General features: G+C 49.4%; 1 protein-coding gene across 2 annotated transcripts; it reads left to right on the top strand.

The window, feature by feature from the left end:
- The first annotated feature begins 2298 nt into the window (after positions 1–2298).
- Positions 2299–9364, top strand: LOC121554593 (transmembrane protein 272). 2 transcript variants are annotated; one of them, XM_045211772.1, is made up of 5 exons: positions 2299–2389; positions 2737–2842; positions 8223–8273; positions 8425–8604; positions 8868–9364. In XM_045211772.1, exons 2-5 carry the CDS (start codon positions 2812–2814, stop codon positions 9161–9163), a joined length of 558 nt encoding a protein of 185 aa, XP_045067707.1. In that variant the 5' UTR covers positions 2299–2389; positions 2737–2811; the 3' UTR covers positions 9164–9364. The 2 variants fall into 2 exon arrangements, with proteins under 2 accessions (XP_045067707.1, XP_045067708.1); XM_045211773.1 differs by lacking the exon at positions 8223–8273.
- The last annotated feature ends 2106 nt before the right edge of the window (positions 9365–11470 follow it).

Genomic DNA, 11470 nt, shown 5'->3' with positions numbered 1-11470 from the left:
GTCTGAGATATGGCTTTTTCTTTGCAACTCTGCCTAGAAGGTCAGCATCCCGGAGTCGCCTCTTCACTGTTGACGTTGAGACTGGTGTTTTGCAGGTACTATTTAATAAAGCTGCCAGTTGAGGACCTGTGAGGTGTCTGTGTTTCAAACTAGACACTCTAAAGTATTTGTGCTCTTGATCATTTGTACACTGGGGCCTCCTACTCCTCTTTCTATTCTGTTTAGAGCCAGTTTGTGCTGTTCTGTGAAGGGAGTAGTACACAGCGTAGTATGAGATTTTCAGTTTCTTGGCAATTTCTCGCATGGAATAGCCTTCATTTCTCAATAGTTTCAGAAGAAAGTTATTTGTTTCTGGCCATTTTTAGCCTGTAATCAAACCCACAATTGCTGATGCTCCAGATACTCAACTAGTCTCAAGAAGGCCAGTTTTCATCTGTGCTAACATAATTGCAAAAGGGCAACTGATGGTTGCTGATAATGGGCCTCTGTACGCATTATATGATGTTTTTATGGTGTAATGATGTCATGTCATAGTATCGTGGGGAACAGGTTAGAGTTACTAGATAAGTGGTTAGGAGACAGAAAGTCTACATTCCATTATGTCAAAGGAGATTACTGATGTTTAGGGTAGTATGAGTGATGGACAGGATATAATGACCTGGGGCAAAAGGTAATAACAACAGAGAAAGGGAGTGATATGATGGTTGCCAGATGTATGTGAAAGGGAGTATAACCAAGAGTATAAAGGTGGTTAGATTTGTATGTGTGGGCAGTTCAACTGACGAAGGGCAAATCCATGTCCGTTTGTTAAATGAACCCACAAGCTCGTGATCCAATAAATACTTGGTATAAAATCTCCACAGAATGTCTAAGTCAATTCTTGCATCTTGGACTTCTCAATACCAGAAACTCATCATAACAACACCTATGTAGATATTCCATAAAAAATCTGCAATTTCCAGCTACAATAGCCATTTACAACATTAACAATGTCAACACTATATGTCTGATGAATTTGATGTTATTTTAATGGACAAAAACATTGCTTTTCTTTTGAAAATAAGGACATTTCTAAGTGTCCCCAAACTTTTGAACGGTAGTGTATGTGAAAATGTTGTCTATCGTTAGTAGTAGCTAGTAGCCTAGTCAATGATGCATCAATGCAATATTGGCACTCTACATTTTGTTACAGACCAACTAAACAAGTAAACCTTGAATTTATAGGTTTAAAATATCCCTCTAGTGGCCAGGGTTGACCTATTTTAAGAAATGCAATTTTTGGGTGGATATAAAGTCTGTGGTGGAGGACGTGCTTATCGTGACCATCTTGCTAGCCTTCACGCCTACGCGCCGCTCTCCTCCCACAATCTCCTGGCAACTTTGTACTCCTCCTTCTTCCCCTCCACCGTGAAGTCACTTGAATATACCCATTCATTGAACCCAGAAATGTGAAATAGTCTATCCTTGGTACTTACTGCTACAACCTTCCCTGCCAATTTAGTGTAACCCGTAGGCTCAGGTGTTACATTGGCCATTTGGAGGACCTCCTGGCATGCATTCCCATCCACCAGGTCCATGTTCCTAAAAAACTTGGTTTCCGGTCGAAACATTAGGCCTCCAGCCTTCACAATTACATTTTTGGTCAGGAACGTCTGTCCCTCCACCACCCTCTTTGCCAGGGTCTCTGGGACTACCACCCGGGCTACCGTGGTCCCATCGGAGACCGCGGCACAGAAGGTGGTTGAGGATGTGCTTATAGTGACTGTCTCGCTAGCCTTCACGTTGCTTTTATGACAATAACCTTGGCCTTTACAGGTTCAGGCCTGGCATAGGGGGTTGTGGGGTTCAAGGCAATTCTTAATGCACTGGCCATGATCTGGAATAGGAAAATAAAAAGACATTACATTGTTATTGTAAGGGAAAACATACATATGATCATTAAAAGCTTCCTGTTGTAACAGAGATATGCTTCCTGGGGATTGGGCACTTTTTATTGGCTAAATCATTGTGCCATTTAAAACCCTTTATGCAAATAAAAAGTTTGTAGGTTTAGACTGCCATAGAGCCACAATGATTTAGACAATAGTTTTGTTATTGTTTGTGTTGTGATTGGATGTTTCATTTATGCTATGCTTATTCACTATCAACCATGTATATTTTGTCAAAAATAACCATAATTGACTCACTGATACCATGCAAGTTGCAACATGTGAACCGGTTTATCAGGTGTGGTGACAATGACAACACTGAAACATAGGTGTGTTTACAGCTGCCATAAGAGTTCTGTAAGCAGTTTGTGTCATCACCATTGTGAGTGTGCAGTAGATTTCTGACCAGAAGACGCACTGCTGTGTTCTACTTGGGATCAGATCTACGAACACAGTTGACGGTAAGAGATAGATTTATAAATACCACGTAGAAGTTCAGAGTCATGAGTAGATCATGTGATAACATAGTTATATTGTACAGTGTATACTGTACACTATAGTGTATCATTGACACCCCCCTGATTATAGGCTATTTGTTGAGACATTTTGTAATACTGAATAAGTTGTAGCCTACTGTTTGAAAAAGTGCCCAATCCCCAGGAAGCATATCTCTGTTACAACAGGAAGCTTTTCTCTACAGTGCTTCATGAGACCTGATGACAAGGACAGTATGCAACAGAGTTTAATGGTGTGTGTGTGTGTGTGTGTGTGTGTGTGTGCGTGCATGGTTTTCCATCTACCCCTGCAGACCTGTCTGTGTTCCTGACAATCGATTATAGTGGAGTGGTAGATTGGGATTCTAAATTGGAAGAAGATTTGAAAAATGAAAAGAATGCCTTCCAGACTACTTCTAGGTATGTTAAATCCTTATCAGCACACTTGAAGGTGTATGCTCATGGAAGAAGACTCATACAATCAAAACTCCAGTATTATATTTCAATGTTTTATTTGTAATTATTTTGGCTTCCACATATTATAATGTGATTTACAGTAATCCACACCATCACATTTAGCTGTTGGTTAGGCAAGCAGTTGTATTTTGAGGTTTAAAATCAAAGCTAAGACTTTTTGTAGTTGGAATTGCAGTATGTATTCGGCATTTGCCAAGCACAGGAATGTTAGCACAAAACAGGTCTGGACCTATGTCAGTAGGTGCTGTAGGTGGGTGTGGTGTGGAATCAGGCGCAGGACGCAGAAGTTAAGTCCAACAAAGACTTTTAGTAGAGCACACAAAAATACAATCCAAAACAGCCCGGAGGCGAGAAAATGCGCACACAGGCGTAAACAAACGGGCGCACTAAACATGTGCGAAAATCCTCTCCTAAAAATACAAGGAGGCAAGCTACAAATAGCGCACCGAAACGGGTAGCGCACCAACACGACAATGGGAACAATTCCAGACAAGACCAAACGAACATAGAAACATACAACGGTGGCAGCTAGTATTCCGGAGACGACGAACGCCGAAGCCTGCCCGAGCAAGGAAGAGAGGCAGCCTCGGCCGAAACCGTGACAGTACCCCCCCCTTGACGCGCGGCTCCAGACGTGCGCCGACTCCGGCCTCGGGGACGACCAGGAAGGACGCGGGGCAGGGCGCGTCGGGTGACTACGATGGAATTCCGTCAGGAGAGACGGGTCCAAAATGTCTCCCCTCGGCACCCAGCACCGTTCCTCCGGGCCGTACCCCTCCCACTCCACCAGATATTGGAGACCCCCATCCGACGTCTCGAATCCAAGATGGACCGCACTGAGTACGCCGGTGCCCCCTCGATGTCCAATGGGGGCGGAGGAGTCTCCCTGATCTCATTTTCTTGGAGTGGGCCAGCTACCACCGGCCTGAGAAGAGACACATGGAACGAGGGGTTAATACTTTTATACTCAACAGGTAGTTGTAATCTGTAACACACCTCGTTCAATCTTCTCAGGACTTTAAATGGCCCCACAAACCGCCGACCCAGTTTCCGGCAGGGCAGGCGGAGGGGCAGGTTTCTGGTAGAGAGCCAGACTCGATCACCAGGTGCGTACACCGGTCCCTCACTGCGGTGGAGATCGGCGCTCGCCTTTTGACGACGGAGGGCCCGCTGCAGGTGGACGTGTGCAGCGTTCCACGTCTCCTCCGAGCGCCGCACCCACTCATCCACCGCAGGAGCCTCGATCTGGCTCTGCTGCCAAGGTGCCAGAACCGGCTGGTAACCTAACACACATTGGAAAGGGGTTAGGTTAGTGGAGGAATGGCGTAGGGAATTCTGGGCCATTTCTGCCCAGGGAACGTACCGTTCCCACTCCTCCGGCCGGTCCTGGCAGTAAGATCTAAGAAACCTACCCACATCCTGGTTCACACGTTCCACCTGCCCATTACTCTCCGGATGGTAACCCGAGGTGAGGCTCACCGAGACCCCCAACCGCTCCATAAAGGCTCTCCAGACTCTGGAGGTAAATTGGGGACCTCGATCAGACACAATATCCTCGGGTACCCCGTAGTGCCGGAAAACATGGGTGAATAGCGCTTCGGCGGTCTGTAGGGCCGTAGGAAGGCCCGGCATAGGGAGCAAACGACAGGCCTTAGAGAACCGGTCCACAACGACCAGTATAGTAGTATTCCCCTGTGAGGGAGGAAGGTCAGTGATGAAATCCACCGAGAGGTGAGACCATGGTCGTTGTGGAACGGGCAGGGGTAGTAACTTACCCCTAGGCAGATGTCTAGGCGCCTTACACTGGGCGTACACCGAGCAGGAGGAGACATAAACCCTCACATCCCTCGCCAACGTGGGCCACCAGTACTTAGCACTAAGGCAGTGCACTGTCCGGCCGATACCAGGATGTCCAGAGGAGGGTGACGTGTGAGCCCAATAGATCAATCGATCCCGAACCTCGAGCGGAACGTACTTCCGACCCTCCGGGCATTGAGGTGGACTAGGGTCGGTGCGCAGCGCCCGCTCGAGTTCAGCATCGACCTCCCACACTACCGGTGCCACCAGACAAGACTCCGGCAGTATGGGAGTGAGCTCCACTGACCTCTCCTCCGTGTCATACCGCCGAGACAGCGCGTCTGCCTTACCGTTCTGTGACCCAGGGATGTATGTGATCTTAAATATGAACCGGGTCAAAAACATATTCCACCGCGCCTGGCGAGGGTTTAGTCTCCTAGCTGCCCGGATGCACTCCAGGTTACGGTGGTCCGTCAAAATGAGGAAAGGGTGTTGAGCCCCCTCAAGCCAGTGCCTCCACACCTTTAGGGCCTGTACCACGGCTAACAGCTCCCTGTCCCCTACGTCCTAATTTCGCTCCGCCGGACTGAGCTTCTTGGAATAAAAAGCACAGGGGCGGAGTTTAGGTGGCGTGCCGGACCGTTGCGAAAGCACGGCTCCTATACCGGCCTCTGACGCGTCCACCTCTACCTGAAATGGTAAAGAGGGATCCGGATGCGCCAGCACCGGAGCCGAGGTAAACAGGTCCTTCAGCCTCCCAAACGCCCTGTCCGCCTCGGCTGACCACTGCAGACGCACCGGACCCCCTTCAAAAGAGACGTTATGGGAGCTGCCACCTGTCCAAAACCCCGGATAAACCTCCGGTAGTAATTCGCAAACCCCAAAAACTGCTGCACCTCCTTCACAGTGGTTGGCGTTTGCCAATTACGCACGGCTGACACCCGGTCTACCTCCATCTTCACCCCTGACGCAGACAACTGATAACCCAAAAAGGAGACCGACTCCTGGAAAAACAGACACTTCTCTGCCTTGACATACAGGTTGTGCTCCAACAGCCCTCCGCAACACTCGGCGCACCAGTGCCACATGCTCGACTCGGGTAGACGAGTACACGAGAATGTCATCTATGTACACGACCACCCCCCTGCCCCTGCATGTCCCTGAAGATCTCATCTACGAATGATTGGAAAACTGAAGGAGCGTTCATCAACCCGTATGGCATGACAAGATACTCGTAATGGCCCGAGGTGGTGCTAAAGGCTGTCTTCCATTCATCGCCCCCTAATGCGCACCAAGTTGTACGCGCTCCCTGAGATCTAATTTAGTGAAGAAACGCGCCCCGTGCAATGACTCCGTCATGGTCGCAATCAGCGGGAGTGGATAACTGTACTTCACCGTGATCTGATTGAGACCACGGTAATCAATGCACGGGCGTAACCCACCATCCTTCTTCTTCACAAAAAGAAACTTGAGGACGCAGGGGAAGTGGAGGGCCGTATGTATCCTTGTCTCAGAGATTCGTCTATGTAAGTCTCCATAGCTCTCTTCTCCTCCTGAGACAGAGGATACACATGGCTCCGTGGGAGCGCAGCTCCTGCCTGGAGGTCTATCGCACAATCTCCCTGCCTATGGGGAGGCAACTGCGTCGCCCTCGACTTACTGAACACAATAGCCAAATCCCCATACTCAGGGGGAACGTGCAATGCGGGCACCTGGTTTGGACTCTCCACCGAGGTAGCCCCTACGGAAACGCCTAAACATCGACCCACACACTGGGCAGACCACTCCATCAGAGCTCTCTCCTGCCACGAAATGAACGGGTTATGGGTACTCAACCAGGGCATGCCCAGCACCACCGGATACGCAGGCGAGTCGATCAGAAATAGCTGGATCATCTCCTGATGACCCCCCTGCGCACACATCCTAAGTGGCGCCGTGACCTCCCTGATCAAACCCGATCCCAACAGACGGCTATCTAGGGCATGAACGGGGAAGGGGACGTCAACAGGGAGAAGGGGAATCCCTAAGGCTAAACAAAATTTCTTATCAACAAAATTCCCAGCCGCGCCTGAATCTACCAGCGCCTTATGCTGGGAATGAGGTGCTACCTGTGGAAAACGCACAGGTATACAGAAGTGCGCAACAGAGAGCTCTGGGTGAGTGGGGCGCCTACTCACCTGGAAGGACTCCCCAGTGCGGGGCCTGTCGTCTTCTCCCCTAGGAGGCCATCCCCAGCACCTAGCCGCGGTGTGTCCTCCCGACCACAGTTGGTGCAGGAGATGGACCCCCTCGTACTCTCGACCCCTCCTCTCTCTAGCGCCAGCGCCCCGAGCTCCATGGGGCTCGGCTCGAGACGCTGGAGGGTGAAATGGACGGACCTCCTCGGGGACGTCCCGCGGGTAGCCAGCAGGGTGTCCAGCCTGATGGACATGTCGACTAACTGGTCGAAAGAGAGGCTGGTGTCCCGACAGGCCAGCTCCCGACGGACGTCCTCACGTAGACTACAGCGGTAGTGATCGATGAGGGCCCGTTCATTCCACCCTGCATCCGCCGCTAGAGTATGGAATTCCAACGCGAACTCCTGGGCACTCCTCTTCCCCTGCCGGAGGCAGAACAGACGCTCCCCCGCCGCTTTCCCCTCTGGTGGATGGTCAAACACCGCCCTGAAGCGGCGGGAGAACTCAGCGTAAGTGATGGTGGTCGCGTCTATCCTCCTCCACTCGGCGTTGGCCCATTCTAACGCCTTGCCGGAAAGGCAGGAGATAAGGGCGGACACGCTCTCGTGTCCCGAGGGCGCCCGGGTGCACGGTGGCCAGGTAAAGCTCCACCTGGAGAAGGAAGCCCTGACACCCGGCAGCGGTCCCATCGTAGGCCCTCGGGAGCGAGAGTCGAACTCCTCTGGGTTCCGGAGCGGGAATGGGCTGATTTGCTGATGGTGATGGTAGGGACGGTGGCGTTGGGGGTGTTCCTCGGGTCTCCCAGCGTTGGAGCGTGTTGATCACATCCTGCAGGGCGGTCCCGATCCGCAGGATCTGGTCGTTCTGCTCCCGAACCCGATCCTCCAACGTCTCCTGTGCTGCTGCGGCTCCTGCTGATTCCATTCAGAAGGTGAGTGATTCTGTCAGTAGGTGCTGTAGGTGGGTGTGGTGTGGAATCAGGCGCAGGACGCAGAAGTTAAGTCCAACAAAGACTTTTAGTAGAGCACACAAAAATACAATCCAAACAGCCCGGAGGTGAGAAAATGCGCACACAGGCGTAAACAAACGGGCGCACTAAACATGTGCGAAAATCCTCTCCTAAAAATACAAGGAGGCAAGCTACAAATAGCGCACCGAAACGGGTAGCGCACCAACACGACAATGGGAACAATTCCAGAGAAGACCAAACGAACATAGAAACATACAACGGTGGCAGCTAGTATTCCGGAGACGACGAACGCCGAAGCCTGCCCGAGCAAGGAAGAGAGGCAGCCTCGGCCGAAACCGTGACAACCTATTAGGTGATCTTCTCTCCTCTCTTCCTTTAGTGTGCAGCAATATACTCCCGGTTGCCCTGCTAATTGCTAACATCGCCATGGGTGAGTAGATGAATTAAAACTATTTTGTCCTGAACCGCATTTTACTTTTGTACTTGAGCCACTATAATATCTCTGTTTCTGCAACTGCCCTCCTAGCCGTAGAAATAGCTTCTGTTTCTATGTTCCCAACATGTGCGTTACAACTGTACAGGTGCGGTGTACCTGAACGACTGCCCTCGACAGCCTTACATCCCCATCTATCTGATAGTTCTGGGGGCCTTTGGCCTGGTCACCATCCTCCCCTTCTGCTTCTGCCAGCCCAATCTGGTGCTTGTCTGCACCCTCTGGAACGGCCTGTTGGACACATTCCTGTTCTGCTGGTTCATCAATGGTGAGTCTGAGGGGTGTCTGTGGGGAGGTGGGGGGTAGTGTGTGTGTGTGTGTGTGTGTGTGTGTGCGTGTACCCTGGGTGAGTGTGTGTGGCCAGGTGGGGGTGGTGTGCGTGGGTTTGCGTACGGACGAAGGGATGGATTGTTGATTATAAATCTATAATGCTTGAGACATGCATATGAACTTGATCCTGTGTAGAGATTCGTACCAGTCCTACAAATTCTCTTTCTCTCTCTCTCTCTCTCTCTCTCTCTCTCTCTCTAGGTAACGTGTGGATCTACTCCATCTATCAGCCTAACTACAACCAGACTCTGACTGAGAAGGACCCGTACCAGTCCAACTACAACCAGACTCTGACTGAGAAGGATCTGTACTGTAACAAGACCCTGTACCTGTTTGCCTTCTGGACCACCACACTGAATTACTTGATATTGTTGAGTCTGTGCGTGGTTCTTTGTTGTTGTTGCTGTGGTGTCGCAATATGTGCTTGTATAGAAGGAGGACCTGAGGTAGAAAGGGTTCCGATGGGAGAGAGTGGTGATCCGGAAGGGGAGATTTAGAAAAAGGTTTAGTACAGGGTTTCCCATCCCTTTCCTCAGCCCCCCCCCCCCCATGTTCATGTTAACACTTTACATTAGGGTAGATCTACTTTATATGAGTTTATAATACTTTACATGAGGGAATATCCAAAGGGAGGTTGTAAAGGGTTTTTATAGATAGTAAATTATTACTGTAGTTTATAAACACATAACTCATTGGTTCAAATGGTGTGATTGTTATTTTGGCGCTTGCCAATAGTGAGCTAATATGTGGATGCACTGTTACCAATAACAGTAGCCTAATAATCAATTACAGTGCAGCCATATAGTCTGGTTTATGTGAAGAAAATAAACAAATTAAAGGATAAATATGGACTCGTTCTGCACCCCTACAGTATGTGCAGCAGAGACAGTAGTGGTGCATGAGTAAAATCACTGAGAATGCCTGAAATAAATCATTAGGGAGCCAGAAAAAAAAGCCATATTACAACCTATGTGTTGTGATAATTGCATTGTTTGCTCTATAACCTGTTAGTTCATATGCCTTGCGACTGTGATATATAGACCTAATGCCGAGACACAGTGGTAAGAAAACACAGTGGCAGAATAAATTCAACCACACCTTTGTTTCATCACAAAACTGGAGCGCAACCTCTGTCCGGTTTAGTCCACAAAGCATATCGCATGTAGCAAAAAGTTACATGACCTACAGCATAGGTTGTAATATGGCTATTTTCCAACATTTTCGGACTACTAAACAACTATTGATTTAGAACCAAGGAGAGTTACCGCAAGTCACAAAGAAAACAGGACCTGTGTCTACTATTCCAGCACCATTTCAACTTCAACATTTCAACAACATTGAATCCAAGATGGCGTAGTAGTGCGGTCGCGTATTCTGTTGTCTGCTCGTGTTAATAGCCTGTTAGTTTTTTTGTTGTTGTCTTTTTTTCGTATATATTTCTCTATCTCACTTTCCATCCTTTAACTAAATATACTTTCCTGCAACCCGCCTCACCCAATGTAGAACGGATTCTATTATTTCTTTATTTTTATCAAGAACCTACGGCTGAAACTAGCCAGCTAGCCAGCTAACTAGCTACTTGCTATTAGCCACCATTAACGGTCTTCACCACTGTCCGTGGCCTGCACTACCTACCAGCCAGCTCTAGCCTGGACAATTATCGGCCAGTCTGCACAGCGTGCTATCGACCCAGAGCATATCGGATTTTCTGCCAGAATCACTGAATCACTGGACCTTAACTCCAGACCATCACAACTAGCTAGCTGCAACCGAATGGATGTTGTTGTTGGCTAATCACCACTGTCCCGACGTACCAGTTAGCCTTGAGCTAGCCTTGAGCCAGGCCCATCTCCCGGCTATCTACCTCTCTGTCAACCGGATGGGACCTCCTAGTGTTGACACGGAGCCCCGCCGATCCATCACGACTGGTCTGCCGACGTAATCGTCTGATGTGGTTTCAACAGGCTTCCCGTTGCGATGACCACGAAGATCCATCTGCTAGCCCCGGCCCGCTAGCACGCGCAATCAACAGCCGTGCCTCCTGCTCGCCTGTGCTGTAACAGCCTACGAACTGCTCCCGGACTTACTTATTGCTGTTCACTGGACTTTATGATCACTCAGCTACACAGCTAATGCCTGCTGGACTGTTCCTTTACACAGTACCCCATCCTGTTTATCTGTTTAGCCTCAGCCCAAACTTTCGTCGCCATTACCAGTTGTTGTCTTAGCCCTCTCGAATAACACCTGTGATTGCGTTATGCCTCTCTCCCATGTCAATATGCCTAGCCTATTGCTGTTTGGGTTAATTCTTATTATACAATTTCACTGTAGACCCCCAAGTCCCGCTCAACCAGCCTCAGAGAGCTCCTTTGTCCCAACCCCCATACACGCGGAGACCGGCTCAACCGGTACCTCCAGCGATGCTATCTCTTTCATAGTTACCCAATGCTTAGGTGTACCTCCACTGTACTCATAACCATAACGCTCTGAATCTATTCTACAACGCCCGGAAATCTGCCCCTTTTATTCTCTGTACCCAAAGCACTAGAAGACCAGTTCTTAAAGCCTTTAGCCGTATCCTTATTCTATTCCTCCTCTGTTCCTCTGGTGATGTAGAGGTTAGCCCAGGCCCTGTAGCCCCCAGTATCACTCCTACCACCCAGGCGCTATCATTTGTTGACTTCTGTAACCAAAAAAGCCTTGGTTTCTTGCATGTTAACATCAGAAGCCTCCTCCCCAAGTTTGAGTTATTCACTGCGTTAGCACACTCTGCCAACCCTGATGTTCTAGCAGTGTCTGAATCT

Source organism: Coregonus clupeaformis, chromosome 39 (assembly GCF_020615455.1).
Source record: "Coregonus clupeaformis isolate EN_2021a chromosome 39, ASM2061545v1, whole genome shotgun sequence".
Taxonomy (NCBI): Eukaryota; Metazoa; Chordata; class Actinopteri; order Salmoniformes; family Salmonidae; genus Coregonus; species Coregonus clupeaformis.
This window is presented reverse-complemented; position numbering and strand designations above follow the sequence as displayed.

Excerpts from the sequence above, each read along its gene's own strand:
- LOC121554593 (XM_045211772.1), top strand. The coding sequence starts at position 2,812 with ATGAAAAGAATGCCTTCCAGACTACTTCTAG. Across the intron at positions 2,843-8,222 it reads GCCTTCCAGACTACTTCTAG|TGTGCAGCAATATACTCCCG; the intron begins GTATGTTAAATC and ends CTCTTCCTTTAG. Across the intron at positions 8,274-8,424 it reads AATTGCTAACATCGCCATGG|GTGCGGTGTACCTGAACGAC; the intron begins GTGAGTAGATGA and ends ACAACTGTACAG.